This window comes from Rhynchophorus ferrugineus, unplaced genomic scaffold (genome assembly GCF_030347505.1).
Source record: "Rhynchophorus ferrugineus isolate W39M unplaced genomic scaffold, kcgeb_rfMv2 rfM3, whole genome shotgun sequence".
In the NCBI taxonomy this organism is placed as follows: domain Eukaryota; kingdom Metazoa; phylum Arthropoda; class Insecta; order Coleoptera; family Curculionidae; genus Rhynchophorus; species Rhynchophorus ferrugineus.
Window position 1 is genome coordinate 52,527,908 of NW_027472582.1, and position 20,241 is coordinate 52,548,148.

At 31.2% G+C, this 20,241-nt stretch overlaps 1 protein-coding gene across 2 annotated transcripts in view; it reads left to right on the forward strand.

The window, feature by feature from the left end:
* Gfrl (Glial cell line-derived neurotrophic family receptor-like) overlaps positions 1 to 20,241 on the forward strand; it is a 598,276-nt gene that overhangs the window by 551,706 nt on the left and 26,329 nt on the right. For both annotated transcript variants that reach the window (XM_076399821.1, XM_076399820.1), the window contains one exon: positions 6,797 to 7,022. In XM_076399821.1, coding sequence (XP_076255936.1) covers positions 6,797 to 7,022 — 226 coding nt within the window. The remainder of the gene's footprint in view (positions 1 to 6,796; positions 7,023 to 20,241) is intronic.

Consider the following 20,241-nt stretch of genomic DNA (forward strand, 5'->3'; position numbering starts at 1 on the left):
CTGGCGTACGACTATCGAGTGAGCTCGTACACCTGGATCTCTTCCTTGACATCATAACTATCGTATACTACCATAGGCCACCATCAATACACCAATCACCTGTGACACTAACATATATCTGCTTCTTTACACCATCGGAGGTATTTTAAGGGGTTTAAATATTAATGTATTCCATCTGGCTCTTGTCGTCTGCACCCTCCATATATCGAGTGTCGTGTCCAGTCCCAAATATGTCTGGTTTCACAACTATTTTTCTACACACTCTTACAGAACCAATATATTAGGAGTTAGAAATTCCCAATAAATGCATATATATTTCGAGTATTTTTGTTATCGTAACCAAACCTGACATAAATAAATGCCAAACACATAAATACATTAGACACATAAACTATTTTCTACATAGTGGTTTAAACAATTAATTGAGAGATGAATTAAATAAGAGGACCTAAGTATAATTTCGTGAAGCTGTTTTATTTTAATACATTGTTTAAACACCATTTTAACGGACCATACATATCATATAATAAATCTACTACAAAAATATGTAATTTATAAAACATATTTTAGTTGCCCTTATAACGCATTACAATATTTTAGTATCTAATTTTCAGAGTATCTAAGAAAACAGCTTATTATTCCAAATCAAGCTCCGGCCAATATTGCAAAAACTCCCCGACGATTTAAAATCATGCCTCATTTCATTATAAAGCCGACCGAATTAAAAAAGACCTTTTTTGTTTTCGACGGGTTTCAGGAAAAAAAAGGACTCAATAAAAATTTTCTTCTCCATTGTCGCCGAACAAAAAGCACAAAGAGGCGTACTCTCCCGCGTTCAATCTTTTTAATCTCGTTCAGTAGAAAAAATACCGAGTAACAGAACGTAACAAATAAATAAAGCCCCCCCTCGAAAGTAAATACATAACCATTTTTCGGCGTAATTTAAGACAATATTAATATCTGCTCTCAAACGTAAGCCCTTATCCCCGGATAAATTTTATTATTCTTTCCAATTACCGCCAGTACAAATACACGAGACAAGAAATTTACCTGCTTTATCAATTTTTTATGGTCGCGCCCGAATTTCCTCTAGAGGTGTCCCTAAATTACTGTCTAAAAGGAAGTGTCTCAGAACTTAAAACCGGACGTACCTGGAAGGTATATTGTGTCAAGATTTATTACGGAAGCTATGTAATTTGATTATGAATGTTTCGATTCTTAGCAAGAACTTTTACCTTGTTACAAAAATGTTGTAGAATAAACACCAAAAAAATATAATTACCTCCGATGTAAAAAATATTTCTTTCATAAGTTAAAATAATATGCCTATTTTAAAATATTATTTTATTTATTTGCATGTTTGGGATCACTGTTATATTGATATTTTAAAATCAAACATAAACAATTAGTACAACACGTCAGAGTCACTCACTTACAGACCATCATATATATTTTATATATTTTAAAGTCTTCTTTTTACCAACTAGGGTTTATCTTGTCTGAATACCATGATTCTCGGAATTAAGTTGTGGCGAGTCACCAACTTAGAGACCATCCCAGAAGACATCTGGTCTTACCCAGCCTAGCTACTAGAGTGACTGGAATCATTTTCCTTATAGGATTTTACACTCTTGTCTTTTAGATAATCACAATTATAAACAATTATAAACGTAAATATACCAGGATGTCCCACAAGGATTCGACCTCGTCACTATCGCAAGAGTAGGAGAACCGTCTTGTCGCTTTGAGCAGTATAGCAACCAAGCGGGCTGAACCATCATATTATCACTAAAAAGATTTGTTGTCCGTTTTTATTTCCCGATTATAAATGAACAAACTGGCTTATTAAAAGTTAGAAAGACCTTATTTACACTGAAACTTACACTACAAAGAATAGACGGGTATAACGATTAGTAAAGACGACCTTCACACTGTCAGTGACCTTCAGTCAGAGGGCACCTTCGTCTGATTATTTTAATATTCTGTATTAATGAAGACTGTATTATTGCAGGTCGAAAGCTGTATGATTTGTGAGGACTGACAAGATTGTGCGTGAAGATTGTGTAAAGACTGTGTATGTAAACTCGTGTTTAGTTATGTGAAGATTGTGTAAAGGCTGTGTTTAATAAAACGCATATATCGCACTTTATACCCCATTGCTCCTCCCTTGAGTATCTTGTAACGAGAAAGAACGCTGGCTTGATTGACCTCGCTACCTGATTAGTAGTTATTTCTAGGGAGGGAAAGACTTATCCAATGATGTTTCTATCGTTTCGGTGAAAAATATACATCAAAAAATTCTCTGAAATGCACCTTTCCCACGAGTTTACAAGGTCAATGCACTTTCCGGAATATATTGGTTTATTTACACCATCGGATGTATTTCAAGGGGACGAAATGTTAACGTATTCCGTCTGGCTCTTGGCGTCTTCACTCTCCTTATCTTAAGAGTTGTGCGGTTTCAAATATGTCTGGTTTGCCACCTAGTTTCTCTCACTCTTAAAGGACATAAACATTTCGGATTTATTTATATAAGTTTCGAGTATTTTTTAAATAAATATAACATGAATAAACTTCACACAAATATCAGACACCAACAAAGCATACCTAAAATAAATTTTACATCCAATCATCATTCTATTTTCATTTTCTACAGCATAGTGAAATAAACTGCACAAATGATAATCAGAGAACGCTATGTGTGATGAATATGGTGTATGCAGTAGACCTCCTATTGGAGTTACGACTGGTTTAAACAATCCAAAATATCGCCAAGCGTTATCATACGTGAAGATCACTTTGCGTCTCTCGATCACTAACTATTGTCGGTATATATCTGCAATAACGGCTTTAGTTTTAACACCTTACTACCTTACTGATCCCACCATATATACAACAAGGCGGTCGATGTCAATTTAATTTCGGTGTCCATGTGGATAGCTCTCCTGGACTGAGTCATGTCTTTTTGCTCTTGAATCTGTCGTAATAAATCACAATATGCCACCAGAAACTCTTTTTTTTGCAATTTTAGCTCAGCTTCTAATTAATCCAAAATAACTTAAAGCTTATAGGTTTCTTTTTATTTCTAGCAACAGCAAACAAGATATATTTCTACCGTATATATCTGATATCCTACACTCCTTCGTTTTTTCAGGTATACAAAAAGATTTTTGCACAGAAAATAAAGATGTATATTCGACTGTATATTTTTTTAATGTTCGCCGATTTTTCTGTCAATTATGGACCGACATTCCAAATTATTTTTTTATTCGAAAGAGTGCATTTCCGAGGTGGTTACATTGAAACCAAGCCAGGATCCTGAACCTGAAATTTCAAATGGCTACAAAGTTTTCACATATGTTTTTATCTAAAATAATCAGATATTTCTGTATAATGTTATTGCTATGTGACTGATGTAACGGGAGACCGGATGCCGTTCAGTGGAAAAGCCGTTCAATTTACCTTTTAAACACGAATCATATCATATAAGAAGCCGTAGTAGTATGCAACTGCTTCTGTGGTGTGGTGATTAGAGCCTTAAGCTCACACACGGATATCGCGAGTTACTATAATATAACCCCGGGGCTTGAAGCGTTCCTTGTTTTGAAAATGTATTCCCATTTTTCCTTATACGGGCTGCAACTTTACTTAGCCTACCCATTGTGACAAAACAAATATAATTTGTTGCTCGTACCTACTTCAAAGTAATCAGTCAAATTTTTTGTGTATAGTATAATATAAAATCCATGCAGTAGATAGATTAAAAGGTTTTTGTTTATTTTTATTTAGTTATTACAACGATTATTATGTACATATTTTATTTTAAAAGGTTTTTTGTGTCAAAAATCTCATGTCAATTTTCAATCATTTTTTTGTTAAAAATATTATTTTCAAAATAATACCCAATAAATTGCTGTCTTGGTTGGGTTACTTTAAAACACATTCTTTATTATAAGTATTTTCTTTAATAACATCATTTGTTTACTTAATGTGTAGTAAATGTAAAAAATAATAAATCTAACTGCTATTAAATCGTACCTGCGAAATAGCTAATGAATGTCATGAAATCAACCAGCAACATTGTCAAAGCAAACAAAGTCGTTTTATAATTATATCACAAAATATTGTAAGAAATAATGTACTTTATGTGAATTTGTCCAACTGTATTTCCAAAGGTTTTTTACCTAAGTTCAGAAAGTTACGTACCCTAAATTAAATAAAACTTTTTTTTTAAGTACAACTTCTACTTCTATAAAGAAATATATTCGAACAAAAATTACCAGTTATTCTATGTTAACAACAAGAGTTTTATAAAAAAAAACGATTTAATTTCAAACTGTTAACAACAACTTAGAACTTTTTATGTCTATATTAAACAATTATGAATATATTGTAAAATAAACAATCTATATTAATATGCTGTATATGGAAAATATAATTAAAGCAACTGTACATTTGATAATATAATAGAAACTTAACAACAAAATTAATAATTATTTATAATTTAGTTCCCAAAATTCCATTTAGTTCCATAATTTACATTACCGATTTAGATTGAATTAGGTTAAAATAACATTAAAATATGTTAAACGAGCGCTTGTTTTAGATAAGTTAATGTGTGGTTAGCGTCTTTGATATATATAATATAATAGATTTGAATAAAATATGACACAGTATATCGTATATCCACTGATTTTGCTTATTACTGTGATTTTTAACACCATATTTTGTTAAGACGTTGAAATATAACTTTCCTAATATCCAAAAAGTATAAATCATGAGATTTAGACAAAATAAGGTTTGACGAATATATTAATTATTTATATCTTTTCGCTAGTAGTTTGGTAAAATAAATGAGTATGCCAATAAAGCAGTATTATTTCGAAACTGATTGAAAATACGCCAATGAACGATACGTATTTTATATCCGCATAAATTATCTAAAAAAATATTTTTAACAAAAAAGACTGAACAGGTTTCAAAAAAATAAATAAGGAACTCACTAAAAGGTAAAAAATAATCAAACTTAGATTTTTAACACAAAAAAAAAACGTTTTAAAATAATATAAGTACGTTATGATCGCTGTAATAACTAAATAAAAGTAAACAAAAACCTTATTTAACCTATCTCCTATACGTATGTTATATTCTACTATATACACACAATTTAACTTAATACCTACCTAAACATATTTATCTGTTTACAATATTATTTTTACTACCAACTGATCGGACTTGAAAGTCCGTACCGAGCAATAATTAGGAACTAAACATATAATTATATTTATTTTGTTTGTAATTTAATTTTGTAGTATTTTGATATAAAAAATAGTTAACATTATGAATGACATACATAAATGCGAATTCACCAGCCTGATATATTATTTTACTTTCTTAGAATAATGCTAATGCATTGTTGCATGTTTAGTTATTTGGTCAAATCAACAATATTCGATTAGTAGCTGTTAGATTGGTACTATTTAACACACAATGAAAACCAAATACAATTCAATAATATACAAAAATGTATGATAGGATTAGTATAATAGTTAAAATAATATTGTTCATTATGAACAGGCCAAACCGACAACAAGGAATAATATTGATTGTTCGTGTTTCTTACGAGAAGCTATACAAGAGAAAACAATTATGCCTTGAAACACAGTATTGTATTGGTTCTTACATTTATTATCACATAGGTTACATTAATCAGTTACAAAAAACAGCCTATATCCTCTGGCTTTCCTTAACGTAGATCACCGCCAAGGAGATGAAATATTAGGTTCTTGGATATATTTGATGGAATCCATTAATGTAAATGTTAAAAACTATTTAATAACATGACCTATATAACCATAGAAATAGGGGAAAAAGTTTTGGAAAATGTTGGAAAATGTTCTGACTAATATTAGTTAATATTATTTAAACTTTTTTCAATAAATCCATATAATCAGCAACATTTAATAAATTTTCCTCTGCTAAGTTGTACAAAAATTATTGTGTGTTGCTAGAAACTCTCAGAGCATTGATTTTTAAGAGGGGAAACTGATAACACAAGAAAACGAATGGCAAGTTATATGAAAATTCGACAATTTGAGAAAATTTGTGATCGTAGAATAACAAAGAGAAGTGCAAGTGTATGACAACAATCAGTGAAAATAAAATGGCAAATCTTTATGTAATATTCACCTAAAATTTCCCTTTTAGTTGATCTTTTTATTATCAGTTCAATATGGTTTGATTAATCAGAGGTTTAATTTTTTGGATAGGCCTGAAAATAAACCAACTCTTGGGAGGTTGAATTCACATTCCTCATTTTTTTTCCAATTCCTTATTTTTTTCAGATTAGTTGACAAGAAGTTATTTATAAATTTATTTAAACTTTTATAAGATATTATATTATTCAGAATATTGAGCTGTACCATACAATACTACTAAGCAATATCATATTAAAATATTATTAACACATTATGTTATTTTTCCACAATTAATTAACAGAAGCTAATATCATTTAAATAACAGAGTAAAGTATTTCCTTAAATTCTAAGAGATGGGAATAATTAAAATAATTTTTCAATATTGTGTTATTATTGTTGAGATCTAGGAGAGAAAACAAAGTTGTAAATAAAATACAAATTATTTTCTCTCTTAGAAATTTAAAAGACTTAATATAAATACTAAAAATTGCGTCGCAACATTTTTATCATTATTACATTAATTCAAACAATCCAAATAAACAATAATAAAGTGCATGTTATAATATGCATATTCGTAAAATCAATTATTTCTATTCTAGGTAATTTTATCGAACCTGAAAGGGAAAAACTTGTATTCCAAAGTACATGTCACAGCGCTATGGACAGCTGTAACAACAACTACCATTGTCGGATGTTGCTAGCTCCAATTCTACACCATTGCGACATGTCTAGGTGTAATCGTAACTCATGTATGGAAGCCTTGCAAACTTTTTACGGAAAACCTGATTTCCATTGGAATGTCGAGATCGCCTTCTGTCTGTGCAAGTAAGTTCAGTAGAGAAAACGTCCATTTTTCCTACAGCTGAAATAAATTATAACCGACCAGTTTTATATCGATTTTGTTCGACGTGTCAAGGCAGCTAATGGATCAACCGTCATATCTGGGCCAAAGTCAGATAAGAAAATCGATGTAGAGGCATTTGTGTTCCAGTTCATGTTGAGTTGGTGCACTTGCGGTGGAATTATTTTATGAACTATGAAAACTGCAGCTGAACAAGGAAATTGTTTTAGCCATTTGATAAATCTGAATAAAACCATCACTAAATGTATTTCGGAATCGCAAAATATATTTAGTTTAGTTGACAGACAAGATAGACGATATAACTTTATAAAATAATTTTTAAACTTGCTTCTGTTTTTCCTTTAAAGTGGTGAATCTTGGAAATAAAATAAAATCTTAAAGTATTATTTCACACTATCAGATATTTCACAGGTAATATATATATATATATATATATATATATATATATATATATATATATATATATATATATATATCGATCTAAACGAACACATATTTTGATAAGAAGGTTCTATCATTTTGCCATGCTGGTCAATCAAAATTAGCCGATATTTCACACTATATAAATTGGATCTTCATGGCAGCATTTCTGATATAGAGGTGTTTGTAAATCAGGTTATCATATTTAAACTGTCAACGTACCTGTCTCGATTTATTTATCAGCATAGTATCAGCAAAATATTATTGTCCTGCGTTGAGATTGCTTTGTTCGTTCTCGGCGTTCGCTCGGTGAGCCTTGTAGAGTGACAAGACATCGACTTGATTTAGCAAGACTCACTGGACCGATCGCCATATTTTCCTCCGTTGTAATTTAAAAGCACCTTTGGCGGCATATTTCTGTAGTATCCAATGCTGCCTGTTATTTTATAAAGTACAGAAGTTTGAATATAACTATTGAATATCACATCATATCATCTAAACTTTCTCTTTCTGCGCTTTCTCATTATTTCTCATATTATTACTTACGTGCCTTAAATTACATTCATCCTGATGTATACGTTTGAGGTAATGGAGTCTCATCCACATATCTAAATCAAGTAGAAGGTAGAGTATTCCATTCTATTCTACTAATATTCTCAAAATCCAATTCAGTAGCTAATCCCATCCAAATAGTTTGGTACTATAATTAGACCTTCCTCCTAGTTATTTTTTCTATTAATAGTTCATGAATCGATCTATTTTTAGTTTCGTTCTATTAGTAATTTTAATACAAATTTTACTTCTCCAGAATAGCTAGTTATCTATGTTAGCTATAACGGAAAGTTATTTTTCTATTAACAGTTCATGAATAAATCTATTTTTAGTTTCTGTTCTATTAGTAATTTTATTACAAATTTTACTTTTCCAGAATAGCTAATTATTTTTTTAGTTATAGCGGAAAGTAATTTTTTCTATTAACAGTTCATAAATAAATCTATTTTTAGTTTCTGTTCTATTAGTAATTTTAATACAAATTCTAATTTTCCAGAATAGCTAATTATTTATGTTAATTATAACGGAAAGTCATTTTTTCTATTAACAGTTCATGAATAAATCTATTGTTAGTTTCTGTTCTATTAGTAATTTTAATACAAATTTTACTTTTCCAGAATAACTAATTATTTATGTTAGTTATAACGGAAAGTTATTTTTTCTATAAACAGTTCCTGAATACATATATTTTTAGTTTCTGTTCTATTAGTAATTTTAATACAAATTTTACTTTTCCCTCTAATGTATCAGTTGCCGAAAATCCTGTATTCTTGATAGTGCGGGAAAGCGCCAGGTCGCTCGCTTGCCCAAAATGTCGTGGATTCGAGCCGGTCAGATAATGTTAAAGTTGGTTACTTGCGATTACCAAAGTTTAATACCCCCAAATCGTGTTAATCGGATGAACGAAATCGATGATTTGAAGGTAACGTTAAGCGGTAAGCCAGCCACTAAGAAATCCAAGAGGTCAAAGAGAATAAAGTATGTACAAAATGTATAGAATTAATAAAAATATAGATGCATATTTTCACAATGTAATTATAGTATCCTTTAATAATTAGTGCTTTAACAACACTAGTTAAAAGCAAATTTAGAATAGAGTTAATTTTAAAACGTTTAGATATATAACAGTTGAACCTCCAAGATGCAGTATGCTTAATGAAAATATTTTAAGTTCATAATATTATAAATGTTCAGGATGCCAGAGAGATCAATTAGAAACATTGGCAAATATGTATTTATAAAATTCTTATATTTATATCCCAAAATACCGTTAATACCGTTAATACCGTTTTTATAGCATCTGCGTTTTTATAGCTTTATGAAAGTATTTTTGGTCTCTCTGGCAGGACATTTTATTGCCACTGCTTGGCCTTTAGTTCACTTGAAAAAGAAAAAAACTCTATTAGTGGTCTATTGGTTCCAAGAAAACATGATGGTCAAATACCGCATAGTTCTAAAGTGGGTGTGACACACATACCACCTTAAATAGGGCGAAGCAAGCGGTTATAAAGTATCCAAATTTGTCAAAAAGGCGATATTTCACGCTTTAGTTTCACTGACGTACACCATATAATCCCGAACGAACAATTCGGTTTCTGTAGTAACCATCTATCAGGCCTTTATAAAAGTTCGCAAAGCTGGAGCCATCTTCCTAGATGTAGTCTTTAAAGTTAACCAACTAGGTTACTGGTCAGTCTACCGAATGTCCTAAATTTCCGAATCCAGTCATACTTGGAAGATAGACCATTTCAAATAAAGTTCGGCGATGCTGTCTCCTCTTGAAAACAAATATCCGCAGGAATCCCGCAAGGTGCTCTACTAGCTCCAGCACTGTTCAACATTTACGATGATGCAGATAATCCAGCTTCTTTCACCACCGGTTACAATCCCGACGCAATCCGCGACAGACTCTAAATCCAATTCAACCAGGCGATTGCGTGGTACAAGTTCTGGCGGCTGCAGATTATCCCGAGCGAATCTCAGGCTATTCTGTTCCACCGTAAGAAGGAGTTTCGCGCCTATCGCCTCCAAATCGATAAAGTCCCTATCCCTTGGCTCCAGGAAGCCTCATACCTCGGTCTCCAGTTCGACCGCAATTTTCAATGGTCAGCTCAAATACAGTACATTATTTGCAGACACAATTACGTGTACAACCTAGTATTTCCACTCCTCTGAAGAAAAAGCAAACTCCCAATCCCCCAGAAATCGACTCCGTATAAGATACCAGTCCGACCAGTCTGCCTCTACGAAACACAGATGTGGTACAGCTACGTCTCGGAGAAAGGAACACTCACCTCCAATCAGGCATCCCATTCGTGAAAAGCTTCACGAATATGCTCAGTGTAAGGCTCTCTCTTGACGCCTTAGAATACGAAAACAACTTGATCAAATACCTACCCATCCACAAACCCCGGTAGTTAAACCACCAATTACCACAATCCCAGACGTATCCCAGGGCCTCTGTCGCCCACAAAATATCTCTATCTCGAACCCGAAGCGATGTTAGTAAAAGACCATTTGGTTGAAGCTGGCCATTCTGAAAAAAATATGTTCGCAAGTATTCACGAAACATTCACGAAAATATTCACTAATAACTAGTCAAGTTTGTAAAGTAAGATCGATCCGTATGATCGAAGATAGTTCGGGTGTTTTACAGTGTTGCATTATATTATAACTGTACACATATAACGTATAATATAAATCATCAAGAAACAGTTTACTTTTATTTAAATAAAGAGACCCACTAACAAATTGAGGTCAGTTTCGTGACTCACTAACATCTTTAAAAACGACTAATTTATTGACTTGAACCAGCGTCCCTAAAATTATTTACTGAATTAAATAGTTATTATAAATAAAACAATAGTAATTGTAAAAAAGTATTTGTATATCATAATATATCTAGTTTCAGTGATCTCCTTTTGTCAGATACTTTCACGATAGTTTCCTATTGGTGTAGCCTTGGCTAACACTGTGCCAAACCTCTGAAGAATCGAAGCATATGAATCATCATGTAACTACTAAACTCGAGCTACTGCTTAATATTTACTATTTTCCGCTTCCCAACGTACCTAAGATTTTTCAATGTACACCTTGTATATATTACATACACAAATAACTGATTGACTGATTGGTACTATATGGGATATTATAGATTTTTTTATATTAAAATGTGAAAAATCGCAAAAATATATAATAAAATAAATAATTTAAATTTTAATGCTACAGCTGTCAGATGACTTAGTTACTCAAGCTGGCTGAATCGATAAACTCCCAACCTGACTTAATACTTATAAATTTTGATTTTACATTCATATTCGTTCATATGTGAGTATATTGCCAATTCTTTGAAATTCTACATCTATGTTAAAATGTGGATTATAACAAGATTTATGTAAGATTAGTCTTCTTTTAAAATGTAATAATGAATTTAAAAAAAATATGTAACTTATTGATAGGTGTAACTCATTAAGGGATCAAAATATCTTAACAATATGAGGCAATAAGAAAGCAAAAACTGGCTGTCATGCTTATACATCTTGCTATTATATTATATAAATTTTATTCAATTTAATGAAGGTTTCTTACACAGACACAACAATAAGATACCGTCGATTATATTTTGTTATCACAATAATGAAAAAATATTTTATTATTGATATTGCTTTCTTCATATATTTTTGCTTAATATAAGATAATATTTTATAAGGGACACAAATTGACAAGAGAATAATGCATTATCAAGGTTATTGAAATATAATTAATCATTTAAATAGTTTCAAATCAATCAGTCAATTTAACCAATACGTCGTTAAGCGCTATATGTTCTTACACTAAGTGGATTATTTCCTATACTAATGAACATATCATTCTATAATTTTTACGGTAAAATATAATTGCCTTGAGCTTTATTTTGCAGTTGTTGCATTATGAACGTATTGAAACTAAAATGGCTAAACTTATTAAAATTTTGACTTGAAATATTCCTATTTAGAATACCGAAATATAAAATATTTTCGTTTAAGAACTTTATTTTTTTATAATATATGTAACGTTATCTCTCCTTCTACAGTTTTATACAAAATGCTGCGTTTTATTATACATTTCTCGAAAGTGCAATAAATCAGTTATATTAACTATATTAGTTAACATTGGTCAAATTTGAGCATGGTGTCTCTATAATATTTATGTACACTACAATTTGGTAAAATCAATGTATCTGTATCAAAAAGCAGTGTTTAAACAAGAAACGCTTGTGGTAAAACACTTTGGTTGACCCTGAACTGAAAGCCTTTGTTCAAAATGCACTTGATTATGTTAATTCGTAGCAACTATGTAAAACTCGTGCAAAACTCGTGTAAAATACAATTAGTATAAAAATTGCTATCAAGAGATCCTGATCAGCGAGTTGAGTACAGTAATACAATCCTAAGGCTGTCTGGTAAAATTGAAGATTTTTCGTCTAAATTGATAATGAGGTATGAAGCGCATTTTCTTATCAGCGGCCACATCAATAAACAGAACAGTCGGTTTTGGGGAACACAGAATCCTCAATTAATTCACGAAACATCATTACATCCACTAAAAACAAATTTATGGTGTGGTATTCATGCAGGAAACATCATTGGACCTTACTTCTTTCAAATGAGCAAGGTGTTGCGGTTACTGTTACGGCTGAAATGTACCAAGACGTGGTTCGAAATTTTCTTGTGCCTGAAATGAAAGAGCAAGAACTAGAGAACATATAGTTTCAGCAAGGCCACAGTACATGCAACTCGTTCGAAAATTCCATTATTGAATGACGTCTTTCCGCAAAGACTAATTTCGCGAAGTGGCAATTTAGCATGGCCAGCTAGATCTCCGAATTTAACAGCACCAGACTTTTTCTTTCTAAAAGTGTGTGTGAATAAGCCCCATACGATTCAACACCTTAAAAACAATATTCGTCACGTAATTTAAAAAATTCGGCCTCAGATGTTGCAGGATGTCATGAAAATGCCTTTAAAAGAGCCGAAAGTTTCTTAGCGAGTCGCGGTCACTATTTAGCCGATATAATTGTTCAATCATAACGAGAAAAAAATGTAAAGTCCAAGTAAACTTCTTATGAAAACCAAACTTACTTGCCTTTTCTTTGTGCAAAGTTATAGGCAATCAAAATGGTATCGGGTCTTTTGCCTCACATTGTACCTTGAACTGCCGAGAAATTTATTATTTGGAATAGTTTATGGCTAGGGGTCTTTGAGCACCTTCAATCCACCTTTGGTGCTCTTACAGTTGCCGCTACGGTACTGCTGCACTGACACCACTTAACTACATAAAGAAATGCTTCGAATAATTGCAGAACGATTGCCAATCCAACGTCAGAATTCAAAAGAGAACAGCATTAATAAACTGCGTCAGATATAAAATGGGGAAAAGTTTTATAAACAAGAGAACTATTAATTTACAGCAAAAATGTTTTATTGTAAGAAGGAAGAGGCGACTAGTCGAACAACACTACAAAATGACACTAATAGTTTTTTTATTAAAATAAAACAAACCAAACCCATCTGATGCGTTTACTATTCAGTCAGTCTTACAGCAGATCATTATATAACATATATATCGCAACATTTGAGAAATAGCTGATGAGTGTATTTGTAGTAATATTTTCTCCAATAATAAAAAAATAAATAAAAATTCAACTCACTGTTCTGAACTATATACAAATATATCAAAAAAACATAAACAAATAACAACACACTGCACGTAATTATTTTTAGTACAAGACTAACGATGAAGAAATTAGAATAATAAAATGTTCCCATTGCAATTTTAACAAAATAATGATTTATCAAAAATAGGCCCAGAACTTCATTAAAAACGCAAATTATCAGCGAGATTTTATTTTTATTTTCGACTCGGGTCAGAACCATTAAATCAATTGAATTAATTAGAAGCAAAAACTGGCTAAAAGTCAAAAAGATCGAATATAATGAATGTGAAGGAAAGTTGAAAATTTATCTCGAGCCAGGTAATTTGGACCGTTTACGTTTCTCGTTAGTATAATTTCTTAAAATTGAATATGATTTTCCAACAATACGGCAGTTTTATCATATATTTTCTGCGTATCTATAGCGATTGTTTCTGTTTGCGTCAAGCTTTTTAAGGATACAAATTGTTACAAATTATAGGGAAGTAAGTTAGTAATCTAGAATTTTTAAAAAACTAATATTTAATGAATATAAATGGTTTTCTTCTTACATTATTATGACACGTTACCATTTCCATCTGATTATATTTAATTTTCCACCAAGCTAGTAAAATATTCAGAAACCTAACTGACAACATAAATTAATTTGTGAAGTATTCAGTATATATTAATATAAATGTATTTTGATCAGCAATTACTAATGGTGAAAACTCATTACTTTCTTTCATTAATTTTGTTGTTTAATTAAACGAAATCTATGTCAGAAGGCAGTCAAACATTTTCAGAAACTTTTGATAATGCTGCTCCATGATAACGCCTTTATCGATTTTGATTTCAGCGATTTAAAAGTGGTGACTGATGTTAGAGACCAATAACGACTTGGGGAACCCAAAGATATCGAAAACTATGGATTGCAAGACTTATTGGGCGAAAACTCATGCCAAACTCTCAAATAATTTTGGGGCAGCTCAGCATTTAATGAATCAACTTATTTCTTATTCTTTTAACTACTTTATAATCTTAAAACTTTATGAAAGCAATATTGATTGGAATTTTCTAAAATTGCAAGAAATTATGAAATTAAATATTCAATCGTAATTAGAAAGAGATAATAGGGAATGAAATAGATCTTGGAAATAAACCTCATCTGATTTTTTGAACATGGTGAACAGGTGTATAGCCGCTAAAGAGAGCTAAATGCTAAATCGATTGCCTTCTAAATAGTTCAATAGTAGTTTATTTTTTAATATCTTCATTAAACTGAAATATTCTGGTACAAAGCTGCTGATTTTTAACGAATACGACGGGTTAGTTAGAACACCTGTTAGAACACCAAATAAGCTATATCAATATATCTTGAGATATATGTCACTAATATCTGTCATATAAAATACAAAGATTATATGGTTGTGTAAACACTTATTTGGATATAAAATAACACAATTAATCCAGCGATGTTTTTTATACAGTATGATATCTTTTCATTCCAGTTATAATGTAATTTTCAACATAAGCTAATTGTGTATCTAGTCACAAGTGGTCATAAAAATGTGTTCTTTATTTGTACTATTTGAAGTGACCTTTCGATTCTTCTTTTCTGTGGAAAGTAACACAGAAACCATTTTTTAATATATATTTTAGCTCGTATTCAAAGTTGCTAATTAGGGCATGTCTAAATTCAGATTGATCAGAAAATCTGTTAATAATCTTCTACAGTATCTAATATTATAAGACCAACATATGTTTTTATTATTGTTGGAAATTATCAATTCAAAAAATAGTCGAATGTGTTGCAATATACAGAGGTATACGAATTCCTTCCCACACTAATTTTGAGAGAGATGATTGCTGGATTCAATTATCAAGTCAATGATTTTACTGGAGCTCCCTTTTTATATATAAGAATATTTTTTATATATTTTAGACTCCTTTTTACCAACGAGGGTTTATCTGGACTGGAACTACGGTTTAACGTGGTCTCCGAACCACGGTCCTCAGAATTAAATCTACCAACTTAGAAATCATCTCAGAAGATATCGCGTGTTACCCAGCTTGGTTACTGGCGTAAATGTGATCATTTTCCTTGTCGGATTTTGTAGTCTTACCTAAGGACAATCACATATGTTAAATAATCATAAACATAAATTTACGACCATGCCCAAGCAGGATTCGAACCCACGACTATCGTAACAGTAGGTGCCGGGAAATAATAATTTTGTTTTCCATCAATCCGAAATAATTTTCGTGATAGTGATGAACTGTAAGTAATCGAATCAAACAGTCCATAGTAAAGTAGTTAATTACTAAAAAGTCGGTTGTTTTTACATTCAAAGTTATTGAATTTTGAATGTAAAAATTGATAATTGAATCCATCGAGCAGATTTATTACGATTTTTGACACTGTTCATTGTCTTGATTGGAAAATGTTATAATATACATCTATTTTACCTCAACAGTTAGTACTAGTTCAATGTATAATAATAAATTTATTCAGTATATGTTATCTGGCAAGGAATTAGAGGCACATTTATATATTTAGTAATTATGGTTTGTTTCAGTTATTAGATACAATAATTACAACAATCAGCATAATTAACATAGATTTTCAAAATATATTGCAGATAAAGGTATTAGTTAATCGAGTCTTCATATGATTTCAAGCCAAATTAAATTGCTACATGCCCTCACTGATAAACTTTTTTTTCTGTTAATAAATATCATATTTTTATACAATATTGTTTTGCTATTCTTATATAAAAAACTAGCTTGCTGTATCATTAATATTATTTCCAAATTGATATTCAAGAAAACGTAATTAATTACGATCTATTTTCGCGAATGAAAGGTTTTTTAATCAATTTAGTTAATTGGCAACGGTGACCGTTGCTTTTATTGTGTAAGTTAATTAACTACAAGTTTTTAGGCATCGTATGATGTATGCTTACGACGCATTTAAATTAAACTTCTATATGTATGGATGGAGAATTAAATACGCTAATTAGTAGTTAACAGAGATATATTAATAATAACTTTGAATATATAAATGTTTAATACATAATTAAAATGTTGGATTTTATTGTCATCATTCCTTTTAGCTTTTCCGAATGAATTAAAAATAGTGCTGGAAAGAAAGTCTACATTTTCCTAAGTGTTAAATTCATTTCCAACAAAATCCATCACTTAAGGCCTTAGAAAGGCCCAAGAAGGTAAAACAGGCATAAGTTATGATATGTGTAGGGGTGAAGACACACTTTTAGTTTACTAAAAGATTTTACTTCTTGGAAAATGTAGGAACTTGTTAAATCGAAACAAATTATACTCGATAGTCCATCCATTTCTATTATAAATCAAATGAAAAGTGTAATAAACATGTGTAAATGAACACTTACCTCAGCAAAATTAATAGGTATTGTGAGATAAATCTCTTTAAATAACCAGTGTCGTAGCAACCACTTAACATATTGCCTATCCAATAAAACATGCACGTAATCAAAATTTATGTCGCTAAAACCTCACAATGTTGCTGCATCCACTTTAACTTTTACCTGGGAAAGAAAATTATAATTGGAGGTAATTTTAATGCAAAAAGTACAAGATGGGGATCCAGAATGACAACAACTATAAGCAATGAACTGCATAAAGCAGCTACTGAACTAAGGTGTAGTTACATGTCAACTGGAAAACCAACTTATTGACCGACTGATCAAGAGCAAACCCCAGACCTGTTAGATTTCTTCATAATAAGAAAAATAACATCCAATTATATAAAAGTCGAAGAAAATGTTGAGCCATGTTCAGATAATACGCCAGTGATTCTGATGTTGAGCGAAAATATAATAAGAAGAGAAAGAAACCCAACGTTAACAAACAAGAGAACAGAATGGGAAGGATTTGCTGAAGAATTGAACAAACGAATTCAATTAAATGTATCCCGCAAGACAACCGAACAATTAAATATTGAAGCTGAAAAATTCGTAGTAGATATTCAACAATCTGCTTGGAATAATACTCCAGAAATTAAGAATACAACTTAAGGAATTAATTATCCAAAGGAAGTGAAGAAATGGTAGCTGAAAAACGTAAATTACGAAAAAACTGGCAACAAAACAGGACACCTGAAAATAAAAATAGTTTAAACAATATAACCCAAAGACTGAAAATAGAAAAACTGGAAATTAAAAACAAAACCATAAATGACTATCTGAGAAATTTAACAGATGATAAAGAAACTGATTACTCACTCTGGAAAGCCACAAAATATATAAAGCGCTCATGTCTACACAGTCCACCTATAAGAGACCTATGTAGGAAATGGGCACGTGACAATCACCAAAAAGCAGAAGCATTTGTTGAATATCTAGAAAAAACTTTCAAACCAAACGAAACTAATATTGAACATAATTTGCGAACATAGAAGCTGAAAACTTAAAAAAAAGATTGAATTAGTCACGCCGAAAGAGTTTAAATTATTAAAATTATTAAAAATTATTAAAACTGACAATAACCCCAGGCAATCACCAGGTTACGATTTAATAACAGGAGAATTACTGCAAAAACTACCAAGAGAGGGAATTATAAAGCTCACCAACTTGATCAATACAATATTTAGATTAAAACATGTCCCTGACATTTGGAAGATGGTGGAAATTATAATGATTCCAAAACCTGGGAAGTCACCAAACAAACAAAAGCCTATAGACCCATATCACTGCTGCCAGTAATATTTAAGGTTTTTGAAAAAATTCTGTTGAAAAGAATAAAACCGATCATAGAGAGGAAATAGCTAATACCAACACACCATTTTGGTTTTATTAATAAGCACTCAACAATTGACCAGGTCGACAGAATAACACATGTTATTGATAAAGCCTACGAAAGGAAAAAAGTTAGCTCAACTATATTTTTAGATCTAGCTCAAGCCTTCGATAAGGTTTGACATGAAGGCCTTGTTGATAACATACGGAAAATGCTACCAAAACAACATACCGAACTATTAAAATCATACATTTCAACCAGAATGTTTAGAGTCAAACTAGAAGAAGCTTACCCTACAATAAAAGAAGCTAAAGCAGGTGTACCACAAGGAAGTGTACTGGGACCAATGCTTTATCTACACTACACTTGTGATATACCACAAACGGAAAATATTACCATGACTACATTTGCGGATGATACTGCGATTATAGCTGTCGGAGACAATAGTGAAGAAGCCTCACGAAAATTGCAACAGGCAAGTGACAATATAAATAATTGGACACAAGCTTGGAAAATAAAAATTAATGAAAGTAAATTTGTACATGTGCAGTTCACTTATGAACAGACCGTACAAGCACCAATAACATTAAATAACATTATCATTCCATATAGCAACAACGCTAAATATCTTGGATTGAATCTCGATGCAAAACTTCGCTGGAAGGAACATGTAAAGAAGAAGAGAAAGGACTGGAATTGAAATATAGGAAAATGTACTGGCTAATTGGAAGAAAATCACAATTATCAGTACATAATAAATTGCTATTATATAAGCAAATACTGAAACCTATATGTACATACGGAGTTAAAATTTTTCAGAACAAAGTCCTAAGAGGTATTGTGGGTGCAACCAAATACTATAGGAGTGACTACCTGCATCGAAACCTTCAGGTACCCACAGTCAGTCAAGAAATCAAGAGAATTGCAATGGGGCATGAGGAAAAACTCCATTCTCATACGAATATTGAAATATTGCAACTTTTGAATACCACCAGAACAGGACACAGACTCAAAAGTGTTGTGTAGTGAGGTGCATATATTAAAAATTTAACAGTGACATGTTTAATATTATTTCACCAGAGACTGAGTTAGGGCCGATAGGTCCTCCTAGTTATATATCTAGATTTAAGTTATATTAAGACAAATTATAGGTGAGACGGAAACGACTAGTAACAATGCATTAATCAGTATTAATTAAATAATAGAAAAAACTTTGACTTTTGCTTTATTTTGATTTTGGCATATAACAAAATACTAATAAAACAGAGTTGATGTTATCAAAAATAATTTATTTTAACGTTCTAGTACTTTCATGATGATTATGATGATCAGCTATAAGGCTTATTCCACTGGCACAAAAAATAAATTTCTTTAATACAGATTGCATGCCAACCAATACATCAATAACCTGTAAAGAATATGCAGATCAATTAATCTTTTAAAATTAAGTACAATTAATTTATTCCTCAATCCTTATATTGCTACAAATTTTCCACTGAAGCTGATTAAATTTGATCTTGGTCAAAAGTATTATTAGTATTATATAGTTTGTACCGTGTGAATAATCGGAATGGATGGTTTTTTATTTCCATGTGGAGTAGAGCCGCCTTCAAACTGTACTTAGAACCATCTATGCACAAACGCCATTCGATAATTAATTTCTATAATACGGTGTATTTATGACACCATATATATATACCTTTGATATCATTACAGAAAACAGATATTTTTTTAAGGATGCTAAAATCGCGTGATTTCTTTTT